This window comes from Pongo pygmaeus, chromosome 23, assembly GCF_028885625.2.
Source record: "Pongo pygmaeus isolate AG05252 chromosome 23, NHGRI_mPonPyg2-v2.0_pri, whole genome shotgun sequence".
NCBI lineage: Eukaryota > Metazoa > Chordata > Mammalia > Primates > Hominidae > Pongo > Pongo pygmaeus.
In genome coordinates, this window is record NC_085931.1 from 28,931,805 (window position 1) to 28,958,873 (window position 27,069).

The 27,069-nt window shown below is 42.1% G+C and overlaps 2 protein-coding genes across 2 annotated transcripts; one reads left to right on the plus strand and one right to left on the minus strand.

The window, feature by feature from the left end:
- Positions 1 to 3,201: 3,201 nt before the first annotated feature.
- Positions 3,202 to 5,952, minus strand: LOC129023242 (eukaryotic translation initiation factor 3 subunit F-like). Its single transcript, XM_054469833.2, has 2 exons — positions 5,926 to 5,952; positions 3,202 to 4,102 (listed from the first exon to the last, which is right to left on the minus strand). The coding sequence occupies exons 1-2, from the start codon at positions 5,950 to 5,952 to the stop codon at positions 3,203 to 3,205; spliced, it is 927 nt and encodes a 308-aa protein (XP_054325808.2). The 3' UTR covers position 3,202.
- Positions 5,953 to 5,986: 34 nt separating this feature from the next.
- LOC129023420 (uncharacterized) lies at positions 5,987 to 27,069 on the plus strand. Its single transcript, XM_063663365.1, has 9 exons — positions 5,987 to 5,998; positions 6,095 to 6,181; positions 6,646 to 6,670; positions 9,619 to 9,705; positions 14,591 to 14,656; positions 16,652 to 16,713; positions 17,178 to 17,211; positions 19,415 to 19,746; positions 20,658 to 27,069. The coding sequence occupies exons 1-9, from the start codon at positions 5,987 to 5,989 to the stop codon at positions 20,727 to 20,729; spliced, it is 777 nt and encodes a 258-aa protein (XP_063519435.1). The 3' UTR covers positions 20,730 to 27,069.

Consider the following 27,069-nt stretch of genomic DNA (forward strand, 5'->3'; position numbering starts at 1 on the left):
GCACTCCAGCCTGGGCAACAAAGTAAAACTCCTTCTCAAAAAAAAGAAAGGAAAAAAAAAAATATGTATATTACAAAAGTTAAAGAGAGTGGTACACCAGTATAGGACACTTACCAGGAACAGAGGGTGCAGGACTGGCAGTTGCTCTGATGAATCAGTAAGTACTTGGTGAGTGAATGTGAAGGCTTAGGACATTACTGTACATCACTATAGACTTTATATGCACTGTACACTTAGGCTACACTAAATGTATTTAAAATTTTTCTTTCTTTAACAAGTTCATCTTAGCTTATCATAACTTTATTTTATAAACTTAATTTTTTAAACTTTTTGATTCTTTTATAATAACACATCTTAAAACAAAAACACATTGAACAGCTGTACAGAAATACTTTATGTCCTTATTCTATAAGCTTTATTTATTTTTATTTTTTATGTTTTAAACTTTTTTGTTAAAAACTAAGATACAAACACACACACTAGCTTAGCCCCGTAAGGGTCAGGATAATCAATATCACTGTCTTCCATCTCCAAATCTTGTCCCAGTGAAAGGTCTTCAGGGTCTTCAGGGACAATAACATCCACGCAGCTGCCATCTCGTATGATAACAAGGATTTCTTCTGGAAGAACTCCTGAAAGGCCTTCCTGAGGCTGTTTTATAGTTATTTTTTTTTTATGAGTAAAAGTACTACACTCTAAAATACGAATAAAAAGGTATAGTATTGTAAATACTGTTGATCCTTGAACAGTGCAAGGGTTAGGTCACCAGCTCCTGTGCAGCTGAAAATCCATATATAACTCTGGGCTATCCCCAAACTTAACTACTAATAGTCTATTCTTAACTGCAAGCTTTGCTGATCAAATAAACAATTAATGCATACTTTGTTAATTATATACTGTATTCTTATAATAAAGTAAGGGAAAAGAAAATTCTATTAAGAAAATCATAAGGAGAAAAAAATATGTTTACTATTCATTAAGTGAAAGTGGAATCATAAAGGTCTTCGCCTGTGTATTCATGTTGAGCAGCCTGAGGAAGAGGAAGAAGAGGAGAAGTTGGTCCTGTTGTCTCAGGGGTGGGAGAAGCAGAGGAAAATTTGCATATAAGTGAACTTGTGCATTTCAAATCCATGCTGTTCAAAGATCAACTGTACATAAACTAGTCACATGGTCATTTATTATCATTACCAAGTATGACACACAGTACATAATTAGATGTGCTAACCTTTAATGCCACTGACAAATGTAGTGGGTTTGCTTATACCAGCCTCACCGCAGACACACGAGCAATGCGTCGTGCTATGATGTCATCATGGCCACAGTGTTACTAGATGGTAAGAATTTTTTTTCAGCTCTGTTATCTTAAGCGACCACCATTGTATGCAGTGTAGCATTTACCAAAAAACCATTATGCAACACAGGACCATATTTGGGGCTTTTAGTGTTCCCTGTTCCCAAGATCCTTCTATTCAAAATGTGAGCTCATGCATGCTTTAAAATTTGTGATGGTATGCAGTGGACACATGGGGGATTGAGATATTTTTCTCTTTACTTTTGAATAGTTTGTTTTTTTTTTTTTTTTTGAGATGAAGTCTCGCTCTGTCGCCCAGGCTGGAGTGCAGTGGCGCGATCTCGGCTCACTGCAACCTCGCAAGCTCTGCCTCCCGGGTTCATGCCATTCTCCTGCCTCAGCCTCCTGAGTAGCTGGGACTACAGGCGCCCACCACCAGACCCAGCTAATTTTTTTTTTTTTTTTTTTTTTTTTTGAGACAGAGTCTCACTCTGTCGCCCAGGCTGGAGTGCATTGGCGCGATCTCTGCTCACTACAAGCTCCGCCTCCTGGGTTCAAGCCATTCCCCTGCCTCACCCTCTCCGAGTAGCTGGAACTACAGGAGCCCACCACCACACCCGGCTAATTTTTTTTTGTATTTTCAGTAGAGACGGAGTTTCACCATGTTCTCGATCTCCTGACCTCGTGATCCGCCCGCCTCGGCCTCCCAAAGTGCAGGGATTACAAGCGTGAGCCACCGCGCCCGGCCGGCCCAGCTAATTTTTTATATTTTTAGTCGAGATTGGATTTCACTGTATTAGCCACCATGTTCTTGATCTCCTGACCTCGTGATCCGCCCGCCTTGGCCTTCCAAAGTGCTGGGATTACAGGCGTGAGCCACCACGCCCGGCGGAGGATGACTTCTTAAAATAGACACAAAGTATGAAAATACTTGTATCCCAAGTAAATTCTCATTAGACGGAATCCACTAAAGAGGTGTAATCATATGCATACAATGACATGTTATATAATAGATGTTAGTCAGCTGATACTTGTTCAATGGGCTCATGGACAAATGCACATGATATTAAGGATAGAAGGTATTCACGACTTTACATAATCAAATTGTATCTGGACCAAGGTAGAACAACTCTAAGGCTAATATGACAGCCTTCCCTCAGGGGCCACCCAGTCAACTTGCAGATTGACAACATTGAAACCCATCCCTCAGGGATTTTGTTCTCACTGAAGTAGACACTTATTCTGGGTACGAACTCACCCTTTACATTTGCAATTGTTCTGCTGGTACTACCATGCGTGAACTTAAATAATTTGTTATTCACCATCATGATATCCCATACAACATTGTTTTTGACTAAGGAATTCATTTCACTGCAAAAAAAATATATATATATATGGTACTAGGCTCATATTTGTGCAATTCATTGGATTTACCACATAATCCCCATCACCTAGAAGAACCTGACATGATGGAATGGAATCATGTAACTCAGTTAATGCTCCCAGCTGGTAAACAACACATAGTGAGGTTGGGATGTTGTCCTACAGTGTGTGGTATAAACTTAGAATCAGTGACCACCGTGTAGTGTTATTTCTCTTACAACAAAAACACATGAATCTGAAAATCAAGGGGAGGGGGCTCCCTGCACTATTATGCCTAATTTGCACTTGCAGACTTTTTCTTCCCTTTTGTGAAACTTTGGGTTCTCCTCATTTAGAGATATTAGTTCCCCGGGGAGGAAACTAACCTTTTTTTTTTTTTTTAATTTACAAAAGGTAGGCTACGTTTATTAGAGTCACACACAGTTGACTGTCTCAGTGTGACTCAAGACCACAAAAAAACCATTTTTCCTTCACTTCTGAGTCCTGGGATTAAGACCTAGACCAGCAAGCGTACTGCTTGAGGTCCATTCACAGGTTTACAAGTTTTTCATTGAGGGCAATCTGTGACTGTGTGAGGTTGGCCAGGTATGCCACCATCAACAGGTCATTGATGTTGCTGTTGAGCATGGTCTTGAAGTCATCGGGAACTATTTTCGGTACTTGGTTAACCAGGCTCATCAGGAAGTGGCCCACCTTCCTGATGGTATTGTCAGCTGACACCTTTCCAGACAGTACATCCTCTGCATATTGCAACACTGTTCTCAGGGCATCCTGGATGCGAGCTGATGCCCATCCTACTTGCTGCAAGTCACTTGAGAGTCCAATCACTCTGTTGGGGCTAAAGCAGGTCTTCATGATCAGGTCAACTCCAATGCGTTCAGTGTCATAGTATGCATATTTCACTGTCAGAGGTGTGAACATCACTCCCATAGTCCTCCCAGGGACACCCATTAAAGTGCTGACATAGGCTTTGATGCTCATGCGGCCGTTCTGGAGACTTGTGTCCACAGTGAGGTGGATGGGGTTGGGGGCCTTTCGGCTGTAGTACTCACGGATCAGCACAGAGTGCTCTGTGATGTCATGGCCTGTAGCGTACCAGCCCAAGATGAGCTCATTTGGAGAAACTTTTTTATGCAGTTCATACATGTTCTTAGCAAATTCCATGTCAACAGCCACTTCATCTTCTGACTCATTGTGTGGCACTGAAAAGCAACTGGTGAGCTCCACTGAGAATTTGTCGACAGTTCCCAACAGGGTCCTGATAACTCCGGCAGCACCCTCGTTGCGTCTCTCGTAGCTGTCCACAATGGAGGCCAAAATGACTGGGTGCAGCCTGACCACGCGGCCACCAGGGAAGGGCCCTGGAAGAGCAGGACCAGGCAGAGCGGGCGCTGGGGTCTGCGCTGGAGCTTGCGCTGAGGCCAGGGTCTGGCTTTAGATGACAGGTTTCATTAAGTGGAAGCTGAAATACCATTTGGGGATATTTAGTTCTTCTTGAAACTAAAGGTAAAGAAAACAGTAGACCTATTAACAGGTAATTGATCTAGAGATAGCTAAGGTGAAATTGGGTTTCTCTATTCAATAGGGGCAGGGAGGACTATATGTGGAACGCAGGATTATCTCAGTCATTCCATGTGTAATAGTGTATGAAAGAGCAGTTGTAGTGCTGTTCACTGTGCAAAAGTATCCCTTCTTCCTAACGTGGGAGGGCTGCTTTTGCAAATATGTCTGTGCTATTTCTCACTGGTCCTGCCTCTTCTGTTCTTGGAATCAAACTCAGTCCACGGCAGATGCCACTACTAGCTGAATTTCTTTATTAGTCCTATTGCAAACAAAATTTTGTATTAGCACCTCAGGGGATTTCATTAATTTTGCAAAAGTATGTCATCCTAATTTATGATTTTTTTCCTAAGATCTGGCAATGAGCATCGGTTCTCTGATTCCTATCTTATCCTGCTTACTCACAGCTGCTTCAGGTGACCTCCTTTTTTTTTTAGATTCAGAGATATGGCTGACCTCTGTTTTAATCAAAACAATGTATTTTGGTTTCTCATTTTGTTTATTCCTTCTATCTTCAAATTAGAAATCCTAGAGCTCATTAGATTTACTTTTATGTTTATTTTTGAAAGAGCATCCTGCTCTGTCACCCAGGCTGGAATGCAGTGGTTCAATGACTGCTCATTGCGGCCTTGACCTCCTGGGCTCAAGTGATTCTCCTACCTCAGCCTCCCGAGTAGCTGGGATTATAGGCACCTGCCACCATACCTGGCTAAAGTTTGTATTTTTAGTAGAGACAGGGTTCCACCATGTTGGCCAGCTGGTCTCGAACTCCTGATCTCAGGTGATCTGCCCACCTTGACCTCCCAAAGTGCCGGGATTACAGGTGTGAGCCACCGTGCCCAGCCGATTTTTATGACCATGAGTGGGGACAGATTTCTTAAACAGATCACAAAGAGCCATAGTTTTAAGGGAAGAAATTGATAAATTAGACTATATTCAAATTAAAAATTTCTGTTTATTAAGAGACACCACTAAGAAAGTGACAAGGCAAGTTGCAGAGTGGGAACAGATCTATGAACACATAGAACTGACAGAAGGCTCACATCAACAATATGTAAAGAGCTCTTAAAAATCACTAAGAGAAAGAAAAATGGGTAAAACACTTAAACATGTAATTTATAAAAGCAAATACTTGAATGTGTTCAGCTTTCTTAATATTCATGTAAATGCAAATTAACATCACAACAAGATAACACATCCTCCAAAACGGCTAAAATTTAAAAGACAGAACACCAAGTGTTGGAGAGAATCTGGAGCAACAAGAACTCTCATCACTGCTGGAGGGAATACTGTGTTTGGCATTGAATACTGATCAAAAGATCAGCCCACCTCCACCTCCCAAACTGCTGGGATTACAGGTGTGAGCTACTATGCCTGACCGATTATTTTCAAAACCAAGAAAAGAAATAAATATAATTAATGCTGGTGCATGGTATTAAATCTAGTATTTTAAAAATTCACACATAAACAAGGCAGAACCCTATACCCTCCATGATAAATGCAGTAGCAGTGTATGTGGGTCTGTGGAGGTTGAAAGGGACTTGGTAGATGTCAAGAAGGTAGTGGCAGTCCTGCTGGGCTTTTAAAGGGTCTGAAGAAGTGACAGGATGCTGTGGTTGAATCCTAGCATGTATTTTAGCATTTGTTCATTTGGAGTTTGATTATTTCACGTTGCTTTCATTTGCCATTACCTGGAAAGCCAAGGGCTCTACTCTCATTTCCTTCCTGCTCTTTCTTTGCCTTCCTTGGTCCATGAAGAGGATGGTCCAGGAGAAGCTCATTCCATGCTTGTTAACCAGGCACACCCCTAAGTTCCAGTCCTTGAGTCATTCATGAGTAGCACCACCAATGAACTGACAGCCACGCTGTGTTCTTCCACATCCCCTAGGTGACTCCTTCGAGCCTTCCAGAAAGCATGTGAGAAGGAAGCCCTACTCTACTACCAAGGTAAAGTAGTAGATGTCTTTGCCTAAGATGTAAATGCTGTTTTCTTGGTTCCTTTATTTTTCAGTTGATATCAGCTATGGGAAAATTATCCACTACATTATAGATGTTAGATAATATTTCCTTGGGGATGGAGGAGGTGTATCTTACCAACTGACACCTGATTCCAGAGGACATACACAAGTGTCAGATAGTACACTGCATGTTAAGGGATGTTTTCTTCAGGAACAAGCTTTCCACTTTAGATAAGAATTCTGCAATTGCTACTCAAAAATTACCTAGACAGAAACATTCTTCAAGAAAAGCTCCTGTGCTTTCCTAAGGGAACTCTACTCTAGAGTTGGGGCTTTTGACTTGAATATTATTTCCAATCTTGGTTACCCAGAGTTTCCAAGTGAAGAAAAGACCTGTGTGAGCCATCCATAGCATAGCCTGATTCTCAGAGTGTTTTCCTTCTCTAATTACAGGTGACTTCAGGGAGCACATTCAAGGGTACGTATTCTGGAATCACTCACTGGCTGTTAGAAAAAGATTCTATAGGAAATCTGGAGCCTAACTGCTGGCTTTTGTCTGGAGAGCCTCCATGATCCAGGACACCTGGTGGGAATGAGGATGTGGAGTATAGTAAAAGAAACTGGTTTTCCAGGTGACAAGCTCTTTTTATCTATGTATAGTTCCTGGGAACATGTTCACATTAGGTGGTGTTCACATTAGGTTGTGTGTGGGTATGTGTGTATTAGGGCAGGGGTGGGGTGAGGTGGTCTGTGTGCAAGTCTTCATGATTTGTTTGTGAATGTGTGTCTATGTGTGTTTCCCCTAGAAAAAAATGTTGTGTTTACCCAGCACAACTCTCAGTGCCATTTTTCTTAATTTAACAAATCAGACCACATGCTTTACTTACTTTAGTTCAAACCTCATCATTGCCATATGTTGTGAGCTTGTTTATTGAACCCCCATACCAGATGGAGAAACTAAGCCACATAAATAAATGTGCCCTGGTTCACTTGCTACAAAGTGAAGAGTCAAGATGTTTACTCATACGGTGCTAATGTTGAAGGCCTGAACTACAACCTCTATTTATCAGCCAGTGAAGGGATCACTATTCACCATGCAGTGGAGTTCCAGCACCCTCTATGCCTGGAATTACCCAAGCCTGCAGACACCCCAAACGCCATCCCTCACATAAGAGAGCCTCAGTGATCTCATAATCCAGGTAGCTATGTAGACATCTTCCTGCAGGTGTCACATTGTCCTTAGTGTGAAACCAACATAGAAAGCCCATGTTTCTGATCAAATCACAGGTTCTGAAACGCTAAGGGAAGCACTAAGTAGGACAATATGGTGCCTGCGTGTCATAGCTGGGTCTCTCCTCAAGACATGGATCAAGTCCAATAAGAATTGGGGAGATGCTTTAGAGTCTTGACGGAGTTATCACCACAAGCCCTCTGAGCTACACACTTTAGGGATGATGACCATTAAGTACTCAAATTACCATTTGGTTGTTATCTGGGTATCCGTCATCCTTGTGGCAACTCTCTTGTGAAGCTGGCATGGACAGCCTCAGTGTTGGAGCTGTGCCTCCCTTCTGAATGGACCCTCCCTGTGTTAGCAGGTGGGTACAAGCATGGGGGTCAGCACACTCAGTGGATTTACACACACAGCATTGAAGAGTAAGGCTGGGCTTGGTTATTTACACATTTTCAATAACTGATGATCTTCATAACATAAAATCAATGATGTACTACACTACAATACTGTCCCTAGTATTGAATCTTGTCTCTCAACAAAGGGTTGCTTAAAGTCACATGAGAGGTTCCATTCAACTGATGATACATGCTGTAGCAGCAGTTAAAGCAGTCATTTGAAAAGGCTTTTACTATAAACTTACGTGTGAGCCTGAAGTGGGGGATAAAAGAGGTGATTAGCTCCCCTGTGCCATGTTTCTATTATGTGCGTGGTGGAGGAAAATTACACAGGAAGGTGATGGAGAGAACAGAGCAAAGGATTGGACAGGTCCATTGAACCCATAAGACTATGGTGAGGTTAGTGAATGAGATTGGTCATTTTAGGTCAAATTTTACCCAGAGCTGGTGCAGCCACTGCCCATTCTTAGCCAGACTTTATTGCAGGTGGCTCTGATCAATAGTCAAGGAGGCAGTGGGGGTTGCAGACTTAATTCATTAAATCACCAAAGCACCAGCCCACACGGCCACTTTTCCAGTTAATTCACAGTAGCTTGCATATTCAGGTTTGATCAGTGGAAGGGAAGTTACTCTTTGCAGACCCATCTTTTGACAATCATTTTGCAGTATCAGAAGGTCTGAGCAGCCTTGGGAGGCAAGCAGACCCTGGTCCGTCAGTGTAGTCACTGGAGGAGACAGTCACTGAGAGGCAGCTGGCAGGGTGAAGGAAAAGGGGAGGCAGGCCACAGAGATGACAGCCTTTAAGCTGTCATATTGGGGAGGTCAAAGATCTGAAAGAGGAAGGAGAATTCTTTATCATTAAGGACGTGTCCTTATCTCTGGCATCTCCTCCAGAGCATCACCTTTGTCCACCCACACACCTCTGGCTAGGAGGACTGGAGAAAGACAGTGAGGGGTCTCTTGGGTCTCTGGCACAGGGCGTGATGTAGAGGTGTCAGTTGTTGAGGAATCTCTCTCTCTAGGGAACCAAATACATTTCCCATCTCAGATCCTTCACTCAGCAGGGTTGAGGTTCTGCTCGTCACTTATCATCTCTAAATGTCAGCACCCTCATGTGTAAAATCTCAGCCACAGCCCCTCCTCTGCTCCCCCTGCAGGGCTGATGTTTTCCATAAGCCATAAGGCATCATGCCCACGGAAAAGCTGAACAGGAAACCATGCTCCACTGCCCCGGAGCCATCCAAGCACTCTCTCCATATTCAGCCACTGCTAAGTGTCCGGCTTATTCCTCCTGGCATGTAGTAAACACTTAGAGAACACTACTGAAGTACCAGTCCTCTCTAAGGTTTTCCTGTATTTAGTGATTTTTTTAGCCCTATACTGTGATAGTAAGAAGTAGGGCCTAAAAAGCATTGCTGAAATTACATTATGACAGTGCAGAGAACTGAGGGCAGAGGGACGACATGAGATTGCCAGGTCCACGTGGCTTAGTGGAATTTGAATCCGGGACCCTACTCTGCACCAGCCCTACACTCGCAGTCATCTCGCTGTTTTCTCCTCTCCAGGAAGGCACTGCCCATGCAGTCTGTCTGATAGAGGTGTTGAGTGCTCACTGAACTCTGTGATCTTCCGGAAACCAACTTTGATTCAGCGGGCTCTGCTTGGAAGCCTGTAAAGAACAGGATCATAAGTTTAAACATAGAACAGATTATCACTATTTTCCCTCTGGTCTTCTGTCAGCAAGATGTCAACAGCCCTCTCTATTGTGAATGCATTAACCAGCATCTTCTTTGATAGAGGTTTTAAGAAGATACGCCGTGTACACCATCCAGCATCGGAGGCATCATGACTCCTGGGTAAAGAAGAAGATGTACCCACAAGAAGGTACTGTGGAAGTTCATTAATTAAGTTGAATCAAGAATCGCAATTGCCGGGAGTATTCAGCGTCCCATATGTGAGAGGAAACTATGAAGAGACTAAGCCGTATTTTTTAATGTGTCAGGATTCTAATTTGCCTGGTCAGTAAATATTGCTACAACCACAAAAGTAAACATCTTCTTAAAGGTCAATTTTGGTTCATGTTTAATGATAGACAATGTTTCAAGCTAATGTCTAGAACTTACCTGGTTGTTAAGCATTAGCATAGATCTTCCTGAAAGAGTGGTGCTATATTATTATTTTTCAATTAATATATTTCTTTAGAGAGTTTTAAATTGACATAAAAACTGAGCATATGGCCGGGCGTGGTGGCTCACACTTATAATCCCAGCACTTTAGGAGGCCAAGGCAGGTGGATCATCTGAGGTTGGGAGTTGGAGACCAGCCTGGCCAACATGGTGAAATCCCATCTCTACTAAAAATACAAAAAAATTAGCTGGGTGTGGTGGCAGGTGCCTGTAATCTCAGCTACTCAGGAGGCTGAGGCAGGAGAATTGCTTGAACCCGGGAGGCAGAGGTTGCAGTGAGCCAAGATCATGCCATTGCACTCCAGCCCGGGCGACAAGAGTGAGACTCCATCTCAAAAAAATAAATAAATAAATAAATAAATAAAATTGAGCATATAATACACGAAGTTCCCATATTATTCTGTCTCCTCACCCTCACTTCCTAATTTCACCTATTAGTAACATCTTACATTACTGTGGTACATTTGCTAGAATAATGAGAAAATATTGATACATTATTATCTGAAGTCTACATTTGCATAATGTTCATTCTTTCTGTTATACATATATATGAATTTTGAAATATTTAAAACATTATGTTCACCTTTATGGTCTCATAAAGAATATGTTCACTTCCCTAAAAATCCTCTCTTCTCATTAATCTCTGTCCTCTTTCTCCAGAAACCTTGGCAACTATTAATATTTTTACTATCGCTTCAGCTTTGTGTTTTCCAGAATGTCATATAGTTGGAATCATATATTATGTAGTTTTTTCAGATGAATTTATCGCACTAAATTGATGTACACTTAAGCTTCTTTCATGTCTTTTTTATGCCTTAATGGCAAAAAATGGCACATTAAATCACCAAATAATATTGCATTAAATGGATTTTTGTCTTTTTATTCACCTGTTGAAGAATTTGGTAGATTTCATGAGAGAAAACATCTGGGTCTGGTGCTTTCTTTTTCGGAATGCTCTTAATGTGAATTCAACTTATTTAATAGACATAAGTTTATTCAAATGATCTAGGATTCTAGTGTGACCTTGGGAAGATTGCCTTTCAAGGAATTGATACATTTCACTGAGGTTATCAAACTGCGGTCATAATATTCCTTTTAATGCCTAACAGTTCAGTAGAGATGGCTCCTCTTTTATTTCTGAAATTGGTCATTTGTGTTATCTTCTTTTTCTTGGTTAGCCTGCATATCAATTCATTCATTGTAATGAGCATCTCAGAGAACCAGCTTTTGGTTTTAATGATTTTCTGATGATTTCAGTGTTTTAATTTTATTGACTTCTGTGATGTTGTTTGTTACTTCTTCTACTTTCTTTACATTGCCTTCCTTTATTTTCTACAGTTTCCTAATTGAAACATGATATTACTGATTTTATATCTTGTGATTTTTAGTATATTGCATCCAAAGCTATAGATTTCCCTCTAAGGACTGCTTTTGCTACATCCAGAAATCTTGCCAAGTCACATTTTCATTTAATGTAGTTAAAAGTATTTTTAATTTTCTATTGAGACTTCTTCTTTAACCCATGAGTTATTTAAAAGTGCATTGTTAATTTGCAAATATTTAGGGATTTTCTGGCTCTTTTACAGTTGTTGATTTTTTGTTGTCAGGTATGTGTTGAAAAAGCCGTCATCTATCTCATCTTGCCACCACCCAAGATGGCCCAGGATGTGGGCTCTCCCTGAGTGAATCTTTGGCAATCTGCCAACCTGATGTTGTTGTCCTCCTTCTTTAGTCTGAGCTTGCCTTCTGCTTAGAAAGGGCCATTCTCAGTTCTGGCAGGGAGTTTTCCCAACATTGAGAAGGTGGCATTCTTACTCCCCAATGCAGCCTGCACCTCTGACCGGTGGTCAGCAGACAGGACAGAGGCCCTCAGTAGACAGAGTTGAGCGGGGTCTCTGACCAAAGTGCATCTTCAGAGTCTGCACCTACCCACTGTGACCATGGGCAGGCTCTGTGTCCTAAAGCAGGAGGAACTGTGCGACCATCCTGATTGGAAATTTGTGAGGATCACCGTGTTACTCAAGTAAGGTCTTTGGAAAGTGTCATATTACTACTGTTTGTTAACTGCTTGTTGGTGGCCTGGCTGAGCCACACCCTTTATGAAAACCAGGACCCCTCAGCTGGTGTGGGTGTCTGTGCAGCCTGAGACCCTCATGTGAACAGCCTCGTGGCAGCTGTCTTTTCCCCTTGCCACCATCAGTGCCTCCTTGTTCCTGGGCACTGCTTTCTCTGATGGGTGCTGGGTGCTCCACTGTTTTCCTGCACCTCAGTGTCTGCAGCTGGATGTCTCTTCTGGAATCTAGGTGAGGGGGCATCAATAGCAGTTCTGCTGTGGCACTGCCCTCCTTCTTAGCTTGTCTTGCTCTGTCTCAGGCTCCCTCAAAGATCCCACCCTTCAGGTTCTTCCACGAGTTTCTTCTTGAAATCTGAGCAGAAAACTATGACCAATATGATCAATCCTATACCCAGTGAAGACATGAATGAATGATTAAAACAATTCTCCATGGACTGTACCATATAGATCCCTAGAATTAATTTATAAAAAAAAAAAATCAAGGAAGATGTAATAGTTTTCCATAACTTAGAATACCCTACATGTACAATTAAATGAAATGGCTAACATAGTCTTGAAACCAAAACCAGATAAGGTAAATTAAATTTTGTGATATTTTAAAATACTGTAAATTCTGACTAATGTGAGTTAATCTCAAAATATGAAATGGTGGATTAACATTGAAAATGCAATAAATAAAATTAGCTACCTCAAGAGTTTAATGGAAAAAAATGTGATTATTGTAATAGATTCAGGAAATTCACGGATAACATTCACCATATATTTGTAGGACAACTATCTTATTTAAGTGACCCGTGACAACCATTTGAATTAATGCTGCTTTAACAGCATATCTCTTGGCTCGTTAAAAACCCAACAAGAATGTCCATAACATTAATTTATTTTTAACATCTATATTGGGTGTGAACCCACTGTAAATTTTGCCCACTGAAAAGGTATACAATTTGATGCTTTATTAAATTGATACTGTGTGCACCCATCACCACCATCTAATTTAAATATGTTTCCCTCACCCAAGTTCTCTCTTGCCCACTGGCAGTTAATCCCCACTGCCATCTCCAGCCCTAAGCAATACTGCTGTGATATTCCATCTCCATACATTTCCCGCTTGTTTAATAGAAATGGACATATATATATATTTGGAATCTGACTTCCTTCATTTAGCCTGCTATATTTGAAGTTAATTGACGCGTTAGCACGTGCTCGTCATATGTTTTCCTTCATAGTCTGCTGTGTTTATTCATACAGATAGTGTTTATTCATTGATCAGTTAATGGACATTTATTTTTGTTATTTTCTGTGATGAGTAATGTAGCTTTGAGCATCATATACAGTCGTGTAATGCATAATGACATTTTGGTCAATTTTTTTTTTCTTTTTTTCTGAGACCCAGGCTGGAGAGCAGTGGCACAATCTCGGCTCACTGGAACCTCCGCCTCCCAGGTTTAAGCAATTCTCATGCCTCAACCTCCCAAGTAGCTGAGACAACCGGCACATGTCACCACGCCTGGATAATTTTTGTATTTTCAGTAGAGATAGTATTTTGCGGTGTTGGTCAGGCTCATCTCAAACTCCTAGCCTCAGGTGATCCACCCACCTCTGCCTCCTTAAGTGCTGGGATTATAGGCATGAGCCACTGCACCCAGCCTAATTTTTTTAAGAAACAAGGGAACTATTTTCTAAATTAGTTTTGCCAATTTATATTCCTACCAAAATGCATAGCACTAATTTCACTGTACAATGTATGGTAGGCCTCCCCATGTAAGAAATGATGAAAGTAACACATAAAGATTAGTATAAAACAAATAGATTATCATTGTTGCTATCATCTTTGTCAAATTCTCAAAACAATCTAAGAGTATATTTTATATAAATATGCTTGGCAACATAGCTGAAAAAAGCATTATCAGTTACATTTATCAGTAACAAAGACATACATTTGAAGGGGGAAAACACTTGTACTAACAATGCAATGTCAGAATTAACATAAAAATTCTGCTGGTCACTTTGGAATATTTAATTGCCTGGGGCAGTGTTTAGTAGACAAACGAACATCTATGGAGCACCTGAAGTAGGGGAATCAACAGAACTTGGGTTTCAAAAGTTATCTGGGTTTAGAGCGTGAAACTTTGTTGGAGGACACACACCTTGCATGAGCGAGGTGCCTCGGTGTGTGTGGACGTGTTGGAGGTACAGCAGAATGGTGGCTTCCTCCAGAAAGGGACATTTGGGGTGGATTCATTCCATCTAGACAACACAGCCTGATGTGGCATGGACATGAATGAAGGTGAAATGGTCAGTAGCTGAGAGGATCAGTCCTGGCAAAGTCCGAGGTGAAAAGCCTGGGAACCCCTTCAGGTGTGAAGTCTTCAGTTGAAAAAGGAGGTGGTCACAGGAAATACTGAGATGGGTCAGCAATGCACGGGAGACAGAGTGCTTTGCCCTGTGGAGTGAGTGGTGTGGGTTCTCAAGTTTTCTCCTCTCTCCATTAATTTCTTTCCCAATGCAGATGACTTCCATCATACAGTTTTCAGCAACCTTGAAAGACTGGACAAGCTTCAGCCCACTCTTGAAGGTAAAGGAAGGCAGCTAACAAGACTGGCATCTGGGCTTGGCTGTGCGTGTTTTCTATTGTGGGGAAATATATATAACACAATATTTATCATTTGAACCTTTTAACCAAAGTGTGCACTCAGTGGCATTCAATATATTCACAGTGTTGCATAACCAACACCACTATCTACACCCACAATTTTGATGATTTCTTACAAAACCTTGTCCACAGTAAGCAATGTAGCGCCTTCCCCCTATTTCCAGCCCATGGTGATTCCTATCCCACTTTCTCTGGTATGAATTTGACTATTCTAGGCCCTTCATATAAGTACAATTATACAATATATTCCTTTTGTGTCTGGCTTATTTCACTAAGCATAATGTTCTCAATGTCCACCCATGTTGTGTCGTCTATCAAAATTATGTTCGTTTTTTACAGATGGATGATGTAGCATTGCATGCAGACCACCTTGCTTTTATTACATTCATTTGTTCATTGATGGTTGGATTATTTCCACCTTTTGGCTCCTGTGAAAAGTGATGCTACAAACATTAGCATACAAATATCTGTTCGATTTCTGTTCTCTATTCTTTGGGGTGCCTAAGAGTAGAGTTCCTAGGTCCAACAGGAGTTCTATATTTAACCTTCCGAGCCACTGCAGACTATTTTTCAAAGTGGCTGCAACTTTATCCATTTCTACTATCAGTGTATCAGGGTTACAATTTCTTTACATTCTTGTTCACACTTATTTTCCTTTAAATCATCCTAGTAGGTGTATATTGGTGTCTGCTTATGTTTTTCATTTGCATTTCCCTAATGACTAATGATCCTGAGCAGCTTTTCCTGTGCTACTATCTGTGGCTGTATCTTCTTTAGGGAAATATATGTTGAAGTCTTTTGCCCACTTTTAAAGAGTTGTCTGATTTTTATTTAGTTAGTTTGTTGTAGATTTTTGAATATATCTTAAATATATTTAAAATATATTCTAAATTTTAGTCTCTTACAAGATAAATGATTTGCAAATATTTCCCCCTTTGTGTAGAACTTTAGATTCACAAACTTCATTAATTTGTATGAAATCCTCAGCAGTTGACCCCAAACAGATAAGACTGAAGCAGTATTTTAGGAATAGTTGAAAGTATGATCACCACAAAACATAGGCATAATCAAATCCTGCAAGCTACATGTAAGGCACAATGACAAATAAGGCAGCAAAGGGCCATCTGGTGATTAGTTCACCACAGTTGCTGCAACTGTTTGTGCTGCAGACTTAAACATACCAGCATTCAACCTATGTCCCCTCTCTTGAAGTAAACTGTCCTATGTTGGCTGGCCTGAACAAGAGTAGATATTCTCCATCCTCAATTAATAGGCATGCGTGACAAAGAAAAGGAGGCCTGGATGAAAAAATATTGTGTGATTAATAATTATGCTTTAATTAATTTTAAAGGATATAATTTCAGTATTTCTAATTCTCCCACCAGCAGTGATAACAAAGGATTAGTGAATAAATACAATAGACTGCTTTGCCTAGAATTGAATCCAATCTGTCTATTAAACTTTGCTTTTATTCAAATGCAAAATGCTAAAACACATAACTGCAGTGACAGCCACTGTGGATCCTCAGAGGTAAAAGTAGTCTTGGGACATAAATCCTACTAGCTAATATTGGTTTACAGGGTTTAGAAAAACATTTAGCTGGGTTTCAAACCTCACGGTGTGAGCAGTGGGACTCTCATCAAACTATAGCGTGTGCTTCAGTACCATTTGTAGACTGACTCATTCCCGTTGCCTTAAGTTGCCATCAGCAAAATGCCAGGGACTCTATTTCTTGCTCCTCAGCTCCTCGTTCTTGCCTGTCTTTCCATGAGGGAAGATTTTCTAGCAGGAGTTCAAGCTGTGTTTTTAATGAAACACATCTGCACACACTGTCCTGTTGTCCACATTAAGCAGAGCTCCCTGAATAACTCATGAACAAAAGCATCTATGACTAACCATTGGTCTGTGTCCTCCTAGCCTCTGAGGAGTCTCTAGTTCACAAGGACAGAGGAGATGGAGAGAGGCCGGTCAATGCGAGGGTAAGGTTGCCTTTCTTTCTCTGAAATAGAAATGTTCCTTTCTTAGCATCTTTCTTTTTCAGCTGACTTTACATGTGAAAAAATGACAATGTCCATTACAGGTATTAAATGCAGTTTTCTGAGGGGGAGGAAGAAGTGACTCTTAGCAACTGATATGTAATCCAAAATGGCATTTAGCTATGACGGCTTCAGGTTGTAGACTGTATCCTTGGGGCCCTTGTCCTTGGAAGCAATGTCTTCTCCTTGGATTCAGTATTTTGCACTTGCCAACCTACGTGGACCTGAGAGATCCACCATCCAGAAGCTGATGTCTTTTCCAGTGTGTATCCTACCCTTGTTTTGGAGGCCTTGAAGTTGACTACACTTTCTGATCAAGTTTTCAATATTCATTGAGAGAAACAGAGCCTTGTGCAAATAATCCACAACATGAGGACCCCTCAAAAAGCTTTGTTTCTGTATTGCAGGTGGTGCAGGTGGCCCCTCTGAGGTGTGAATCTAGTAAGCTGGAATCACTTGCCAAGAAAACAATCTGGATGCCAAGAAAGGTGTGGCATCCTTGCCTGGTTTCAATGTGAAGAGCCACCCTGATCCTGCGGTTGTGATAGGAATAAGTATAGGGGAAGAGTTTTTTTAAAACCTGAATTCCCTGGGGAAAAATTATGGCCAAATTTTGAGGAAGCAGCTGTGCTCCCTTTTGGGTGGTGCTGAGTTGGGTGCTTGAGGATTGGTGGTGTCTTGTGTGAGGTTGCATTGTGTGGTGTGAATGTGTGTGTTTCTGTATAGGTGAGGCAGTGTGTTTTCTCAGGAGAGATTTCCCATTTATACAGCCCAATCGCCAGTGTCCACTTCTAACAATAAAATCCACCCCGCTCTACTCTCTCTGCACAGTGACTCCTCCACCCTCATCAGAGCCATCCCCGGGTCTGCCTTATTATCCCCACTGCTCAGGTGGAGAACATGAAGGGCCAAGGGAGTGGCCCCAGCTCCTCAGTTCCTGAATGAAAAAGTGAAAACACAAACCCAGGAGTGTGGGCCAGTGCTGACACTGACATGCACTTAGTCATGGGGTGTTCACCACCACACAGGGAGTCCAGCATTCATGTATAAGCCCTAAAGCACTGAGCCCAAAAGGCCCCAGACACTGCCCATCATCATAAAGTGGTTTCCGTGGTCACAAAACCCAGGGCAGTTATAGGCACATCTCCGCACGGACCGGCATAGTCATCAGTGTGTCAAAAGCACAAAGATCCCCAGGTGTTTGGGTCAGCTCACAGATCCTTTTTTTTTTTTTTTTAACTTTTAAGTTCAGGGGTACATGTGCAGGATGTGCAGGTTTGCTACATATGTAAATGTGTGTCATGAGAGTTTGTTGTACAGATTATTGCATCACCCACATATTGAGCCTATTATCAGTTATTTTCCCTGATCCTCCCCGTCCTCCCACCTCCCACCCTCCAGTAGGCCCCACGCTCACAAATTCTAAGAGGAGTGGGGGACCACGCAGGCCACTGCGGCCCACTTCAGTTGTGAAGTTAACTTGCTCAGCACCTGGCCAAAACCTATAAGGATGGGTGATGTATTTTAGTAGATTTAGTAATATTATCTTCCCAAGCCCTAAAATGCTCAAATCCTACCAGCCAAAAATGATGAGAAGGGACAGATAGGAACTCTGTGCGGCACTTGGTTATTAGCCTGGCTTCCAACCCCTCATGGCAACTCTCTTGTGCATGTGAGTTAAGACTCTCAGCCTCAAGCCAAGCCTCCTCCATGAGGAGCCATCTCACTGTTGACTGGCTAGTGCAGTGTATGGCCACCAGCCCAACTGAAACAAAACGTTGCTTTAAAACAAGTGTAAATCTCATACAACAGGCAAATGCAGAAGCAGCATGGTCTTGCAAGTTGCAAAGAGGACAGTTACAATTTCGCTGGACTTCAACCTGGGTAGAAGACATGAGGGAACTCTCACTGAATCACGGCAGAGTTCAAGGCCACTTGTAGACTATTGCATGTTACAGAAGGTGACCCTTAGCTACTAAGCAAAGGCCTCTGTTTCTCATTTCTTTCCTGTTCATCTTCTTGGTCATCCTTCTTCTGCAAGGGAAAAGAGCCCAAGCAAAAGGCAGTTTCAATATTAATTTGACCGAGGTTTTGTGCAGTTTATTATCATCCAGGTAATCAGGTGTAACCCGGTCTGCCTACCAGCCCCCCACCCCTGCTCTGTGTTTTCATTTAATAAATATTTTGGTCTACTTACTATGTGCCAGATTTTCTGGAGACCATAAAGTAAATGAGATTGAATCTTTATGTTGACAGCTAAGTCAGATTTAACGTAACTGACAAAAATGAAAATTTCTGATTTCTTGTAAAAATATTTTGTATGTGTGAATGCATACTGAATGTAAAGTGGTTAAAAAAAATCCACTTGCCCTCATGGAAGGCTCTTCATGAATTTGTCAATTTCTATTTTTTTATAGTTCCCCCCTTCACTGGATAATGCATACCTGAACCTGGAAACTGATTCCCACTGCAGAAGGTGTTCTGAGTCCTGTCCCTTAGCTTCACTAGTGCAGGTCTGCCCAGGAGGATGGCCCAGCATCAGGTCGGCCCATGCTGTGATCAGCTACCTCCATGCACCCACACCAAGCAAGCTCCCTGGGTGATTCACCACCAGGGCACTGACCTTTACTCTGTGTTCTCCTAGCTCCCTGTGGGGACGCTGTACAAGACATCTCTAAAGAAGACACTGTATACGACATCTATAATGAGGACGCTGTAGACATCTCTGATGAGGACACTGTAGATATCTCTAATGAGGCTCCTGTACATGACATCTTTAATGACGCTGTAGACATCTCTAATGAGGCTGCTGTACGTGACATCTCTAATGATGCTGTAGACATCTGTAATGAGGCTGCTGTACATGACATCTCCAGTGAGGACACTATAGAAGACATCTCTTATGAGGACACTGTATATGACATCGCTAATGAGGACACTGTACAAGACATCTGTAAAAAAGAAGATGCTGCCAGTGTAAGACACTTTCCTTTGTCTTGAACAGAAATGTTGCTTTCCTGGCTTCTTTCCAATCAGATGTAGACATGAACATCTGCCAATGTGCATTATCAATGTCATCTGCAGTTTAATCAAATGTAGACATGAACATCTGCCAATGTGCATTATCAATGTCATCTGCAGTTTAATCAGATGTAGACATGAACATCTGCCAATGTGCATTATCGATGTCATCTGCAGTTTAATCAGATGTAGACATGAACATCTGCCAATGTGCATTATCGATGTCATCTGCAGTTTAATCAGATGTAGACATGAACATCTGCCAATGTGCATTATCGATGTCATCTGCAGTTTAATCAGATGTAGACATGAACATCTGCCAATGTGCATTATCGATGTCATCTGCAGTTTAATCAGATGTAGACATGAACATCTGCCAATGTGCATTATCGATGTCATCTGCAGTTTAATCAGATGTAGACATGAACATCTGCCAATGTGCATTATCGATGTCATCTGCAGTTTAATCAAATGTAGACATGAACATCTGCCAATGTGGGTTATTTATGACATCTGCAGTTCCCTTGGTGTGATGCTATTGATTGGCAGCCTCTCACCAACCCATGCCGGGCACACTGGGGCGTGGTAGATGGCAGCATCCACGATCCACTGCAATGCAGAGGTGTTTCCCTCCACAGCAGTTTTCCCCCATGGATACACTTTAAATACACTTTAAAGATAAATTCTGTGGGAAAAGGTCTTGTCTTTTCCACAGGTGTCCTCCGTGCTAGTTTTGGGGGACTTCAATCTTTGACTCAATCACTATACCCCTTCTAATTTTCTCAAGTTGTTGAGAGAATATCAGATCTGTGTGACGTGCATGGCATCATTTCACCCTCCTAATGTTTTCTTTTGTATAATTGCAGGAGCCATTTATACTGGGGAATGGTACGTACCCTGAAATAACTCACTTCCTGAGGAAAAAATGCCCTCTCTAGGGTACAGAAACCTGATTCTGGGCTCCTTTTGGGAAGGAGGATTTGGGGTCTGGTGAGAGCAGATGATTTTGCAAGTATAAAACAATATCCAGAGAGGTTGTAGGGATATCTTGAGCCCAGAGGAAACACCAGGGGATCCTGTGTGAAGCACCGGGGCTTCAGCTGGGGTCGAAGGAGTGAGTGGGCCTCTCTCTAATGACTTATCCTGATGTTTGTGTTTTAAAGATCTGTTTTTGGAGAGTATATCCGATAAAGAGGATTTGTAGGTAGGTAACTACTTTCCATGTAAGTTCCAACGGGAGAGAGTTCCCAGGGCCTTTGGGGTATCCATGCTGCTTGGGAGATTGAGGGAAGGGGCATGAAATCAAAAAGAAAAAAGAAATATGTGTCAAATTGGATTTGGTCTTTTCCAAGTTTATTGGCATAATAGTAAGAACTGTCTCTCTGGGCTGTGAGGGTGCTGTGTTATTTGAAGGTGATCTTTCCCAGAACACTTGGCCTTTTCTTTTCTGCCTCTGCCAAACATCACAGCCTTTGGGTTGGATTAGTCAGCACCCCTTGGGATTGTGTGGAAGAGGTTTGGGGTTGCATCAAGTGTCACCTGTGGTGAACAGAATCTGAGGGACACAACTCTCTCACAGGCACTTACTTCAACCTGGAGACAAAGTTCTTCTGGTGTGTGCCCAGGGGCGCAGGAGAAATTGACAGTCAGCCTCTGAACTTGTAGGACTTTAAAAAACACTCACGTTTCCATCCTCGCTGTTGACTACTGGCTTAAAGGGAGCTCCCGGGGTGAGTGACAGAGGCGGGATTGGACCCTGGCAGTCTGACGGCAACACCTGTGTTCCTCTGCAATGGGCCATGGACAACATTACACACCTTTGTGAGAATCAGGAATTACACACCTTTGTGAGAATCTGCATCTGGAATTGAGATGGGCCTTGAGTCATATAAATAAATTGGAAAAGATGTACTTTACTACCCTATTGAAAGAAACCATTTATTTCTCACTCCAGCAGGATAAATGGTTTTCAGTATCCACTTAACTGCTCATTGACTCTTACTGTAGATGAGGAGGTGGCCAGCAGCCCCTGCCCTCCCCCAGTTGTAGGCCCAAGGTAACTAGCAATTGACTGGATGTAATGGAAGAGTGGTGCATTCAGAGGTATCTGTATTAATGGGACCCACATGATATGGGTGAGAGCTATTAGGGTGAGAAAAAACCTGGGAGCCCAGTGAAATATTTAAATATCAAACAAAACATTGTTGAAATCTCCATGGTACTTTAGTAGTTGAAGTCATTCTTGTGGTCATCACTGCCCTTCCCAAACATAACAAGCTACTTAATATCACATAGACCCGTGCCATGAGGAATGATGATCAGTTTGTAAAATGCCAGTAAAACAATTGCCTATATAAGCCACAATATTTCATCCATATATTTCAATTTCCATGTGTAAATATAGTTCAAATGTCAGAAATTTATTATTATCTAATAGAATATGCATGGTATATCAATGAGCAATAACCATTATTCTATTTCTATTAACTATTATTTGTACGATGAAAAAAGCAGACTGCCATTCTTGGATTTGTCTCAGTTTGCACACATTAGCACGACAGCCCCATGTCCACCTGACATGTGTCAGCAAGAGGCCAGGACCAGCAGGCTTTTCTTATTAACTAAGATTTCTAAATGTATTACATATTCGTGGTTAGAAATAACTCTAAATATCATAAAAGGTTAGCAAGGAAGTTTCCCTTCCACTCTGAACTTCCAAACACCAAGTCAACATTTTTGTTTGCATATCATCTTTACAATCTATGTGCAAATAGAAACATGCGCCTGGAATACATGCTGATGGATGATTGTGTTTATACAAAGTCCTCTGCCCCTCTGCATATATCACTGGGCAATGCACCTTAGTTATCATTCCACATTTCAAATGTAAATCCATTGTATTTTTTCAGAGCTATAAAGTACTGCACCCTATGACTATTCCCAAAATTACTTAAGCATCCATTATGGGTATGGTATCCATTTGTTCTGTTTCCAGTCTTGTTTTTACAACCAATGCTGTAGTGAATAGCACTATGTTGAGTAGAAGTGGTGAATGTGGGCATCTTTGTCTTGTTCCGGTCCTCAGGGAGAATGCTTTCCACTTTCCCCATTCAGGATAATGTTGGCTGTGGGTTTGTCACAGATGGCTTTTATTACCTTAAGGTATGTCCCTTCTATGCCGATTTTGCTGAAGGGTTTTAATCATGAAGAAATGCTGGATTTTGTCAAATACTTTTTCTGCATCTATTCAGATTATCATATGATTTTTTGTTTTTAGTTTTGTTTATGTGATGTATCACATTTATTGACTTGCATATGTTAAACCATCCCTGTATCCCTGATATGAAACCCACTTGGTCATGGTGGATGATCTTTTTGATATGCTGTTGGATTCAGTTAGCTTGGACGTAGCATTTCTTATTATTCCATCTGTGGAATGTATTGGTTTAAGTAATGAAAACATGTTCTATCTTCACTGCTTAGCACTTTATGTTTCTTTAACAGACTTCCCAATAGGGCAGCATAAAAGCAGGAGCCCTGCTAGTCTCCCCTTAACCTGGAATCCCCCCTTCTCCACAGCTCGCTCACTGGACAGGACAGACTGGGCGCCCAGGCCTCAAGGTAAGGACGTGCTCTGTCACCTAGAGGTGCAGTGCCTGGGAAGGCCAACCTTGGAGGGTTGCCTGTCAGCTTTACAGTGACAGAGGTGTTGGGAGGGACTGACCACCAATGCATAAGGCTGTGCTTTGTTGGTGACGTAAAGGATTGTTTCTCAGATTGTTGGGGAGGGACAATCCCAAGGCCTCCCCTGGCCCTGGTCCTGGCTCTGCACAAAGGCAGTAAGAGAGGAATGCTGGTAAGGGCTGACCTGTTGCAGTGCTGGGGAGGAAGGTGCTAGGCTGAAATTCAGGAGGCTGAGGATGACCTGTTGCTGTGCTGGGGAGGAAGGTGCTGGGCTGAAATTCGGGAGGCTGAGGATGCAGCAGTCCCATAGGAGGTACATGACCTTCAGCATACATTTTCTTCATTGATGATCAATGGAAATGAGAAATCATTGACTATTGTTTCTATCATTGGAATCTACTCTTTACCGCTCGTGCTGTTCCTGTCTTTTGGGGAAGATGGAGGATCGAATCAGTGTGTGCTGCACTGAGCGGATGGAAGGAGAGCTGCGACAAAAACTAAGGGAGGATGAGGGATGGGAGGACCCTTCATCCAGGCGCTCGCAGAGTCCTCCCGAGGAGGAAAGCCCCGTGGCTCCCTGGGGGAGGAGCAGGGAGGGCTGCGTGACTCCCACAGTGAAGGGTGTGGTATGTCTGAGGACACCCAGGCTGGTCCGTGGGGAGTCAGTGGCAGAGTGAGAAGCAGCAAGGCCAGGAGGGTGGCTGGAGGCCAGGCTCTGGGTCATTCTCCATGTGTTTGAAACAGCCAGACCCCAGTGGGCTTGGAGGTGCAGGACCCAGTGGCTGATGACAGAACAATGTGGAGAGAGGCGTCATGTGTCAAATCCTTACTTTGTTCTGGGCATTGTGCTAAAACTTCCTGTGGCTCATCCCATTTAGGGGCTGAAAGTTTCAGAGGTTTAGGAAGCTCACCCACGATACTGGAGCGCCCATCTCCTGCCCTAGTGCTGTCCCCCTTCTCACCCAGCCACCACTTGTTTCAGGGCAATACACAGAAGCGGTAACCTCTTATGGATAGGCAAGTAAATTCTGCTGTTTTTGTTATTCACAGAAAAAAAACACTGGCTCGTGTGGGCTGGGAAGGTGAAATACCAGAAGTGTTTCATCTGGTTATTTCTACCTATGCGAATCCTATAGTATTGAAATGCATAGGTTAGCGTTTTTGGCCAATTTACTCAGCATTCCGGGTTAAAGGCTCTTATTTTATTTATTTATTTATTTATGAGATGGAGTTTCGCTCTTGTTGACCAAGCTGGAGTGCAACGGCGCGATCTCGGCTCACTGCAACCTCTGTCCTGGGTTCAAGTGATTCTCCTGCCTCAGCCTCCCAACTAGCTGAAATTATAGGTGCTTGCCACCATGCCTGGCTAATTTTTTGTATTTTTAGTAGAAACAAGGCTTCACCATGTTGGTCAGTCTGGTCTCGAACTCCTGACCTCAGGTGATCTGCCTGCCTCGGCCTCCCAAAGTGCTGGGATTATAGGCATGAGCCACCAAGCCGGGCCTAAAGGCTTTTAAAATTCACTTGTATAAGCTGACTTAGTTTTCTTTAACCTTGTAGAAAAATACAAAAATGGCAATCTCTTTTATCACACAAATAATGTATTTTTAACAGTTTTTTTCTAATTGATGTCTTATGTACTTTTCATTCACTAATTATTGCTTACATTTGAAGTGTTTTATGAATTAATATTTAATTGCATAGATGAAGATTACTAGTCATAGGCATTTTACTAACCAATACTCATTAAGCATAGCGTGGATTCATGTGATGTTGCAGGCTGAAAGAGTGAGGGTTGTGATCAACTCAGTGCAGCACTGGAGGTTATATGAGTAAACAGCAAACTGTTCTCATGAATGCAGAATGTTGGCAAACTGACAAACTGCGTCTGCCACCCAGAGGGAATGCTGAGGGCAGTCATGCCCCAGGCGCTGCGTTTCTTGAGATTAGGCACATCTGAAGCCTGTTAGCAATAATGTGAACCTGTGATCAACTGAGAAGCTAACCAATCATTACCTCCTGCTCCCTGCTGTTTCTACTCAATAAATACGAAGGGCCGTAGAAGCTCAGGGCGGCTGCCCTTGCTCACTAGAAGCTGGGAGCCCTCTTCTTCCCTGGACCGTTCTTTAAACAGTTTCTTTTTTCCTTGGTTTTCATTTCTTCATTTGTCTTCCTTCGTTCAGTCCCGCAGTAACCACAGCAAACCATGGGGACTGCCACAATGTGATGTCAGGGAGCTTTTTTATTTGGTAAAAGGGAAAAGATACCACAAGAATGAATGCAAGAACTGAAACAGTGGAGACACCTAGAATGACTTGTCTAAGATCTAAATCATTTTGTTGTTCTCCCAGCATACTTATTATCCTGATCATTGTCATCAGTATTGTCTGGGTCCTTTTAGCACAGATTTCTCAAAATGGGCAACTCCATAACAGTTGGAAGCTTATGAATTCATATAATTTGTTCGAGGGCAATTTGGGAGTACCTATCTATTTTAAAATTTGAATAACCTGGTAATTTCATCCCATGTCTAGAGTCTTTTATGTAAAATATTTCCACAATTAGGAGAAATATGTGCATGGGGATTTTCTATGTAGCAGCATTTTGATAGAATAGAAAGTAGGGGCAAACCAAATTTCTATCACGAAGGAAATAGTAATACACTGAATAATATATAGTGAATATTATGCAGGCTTTAAACATCAAAAAAGAGCTCAGCGTCTGACTTCCAATGATCACGTTGGAGTAGGTCACAGCTGGTTTACATTTGATTTTCATGTGGGAACTCTGGGTGTCTGCCTTAGTGATTTTACATGTGGCTAAATTTAGCTAATGAAAAGCTATTCGAAGTATGGCAAAATGGAACTTGAAAACAGTGTCTTGTCAACAACCAAGAGGACCTGTTTCACGTAAAGCCCACGCATTCATCTGCCTGTCCTTCATTCTGTCTGTCCACACGGGCATCATTCATTCGTGGAACTGAGTGCCCACTGTCGAGCTGACAAGCCCATAACCTCCCTGTTCCTAGTCACACATTAATTCTTCAACAAATCCCTTTTGATAGATTGTGACTAAGCTTAGCTGCTATTTCCAATTGCTTCCCCAAACGTACTTCTTACTGTTCTCCCATCACACCCTCAGCCCGTCCATGCGGGTTTCCTTTGCTTTTCCCACCTTACACCAAACTCCCTATCTTTATTCCCACTTTTACCTCCTCTCCAAGACAAAACAAACAAAACTAGCATTTTAAAACTTAGTCGTAATCCTTCTTCCTTCATGAAAATTTCTCCAACAGCCACTCCCATGGCCCTGTGTGTTCTCGATATTTTTACATATTGGCTGTGAGGTTGAGCGCGTCAGGATATGCTGTTTTGGGGCTCACTGTTTTGTTTGTATTGATTCTTCCTATTGGAGGTGTGGTCATTGCCTTCTCCTCCTCTGGGGAGTTTATGCCAGTGCTCTTCAATACGATTGGCAGATAATTTTTCTTTTTATACTTAATAATTTTTTTATTTGGTGTTTAAGATCATCCATGACCAGGGACTTCATCCACGGCTAGGGACTTCACCCACAACTGGGGACTTCATTCACAGC

Coding starts and splice junctions, on each gene's coding strand:
- LOC129023242 (XM_054469833.2), bottom strand. CDS start 5,952: ATGAGAGTAGAGCCCTTGGCTTTCCAG. Junction 4,103..5,925: donor TAGAGCCCTTGGCTTTCCAG/GTAATGGCAAAT, acceptor ATCTAAAGCCAG/ACCCTGGCCTCAGCGCAAGC.
- LOC129023420 (XM_063663365.1), top strand. Junction 6,182..6,645: donor AGCCCTACTCTACTACCAAG/GTAAAGTAGTAG, acceptor CTCTAATTACAG/GTGACTTCAGGGAGCACATT. Junction 17,212..19,414: donor CCCTCTGAGGTGTGAATCTA/GTAAGCTGGAAT, acceptor GTGTTCTCCTAG/CTCCCTGTGGGGACGCTGTA.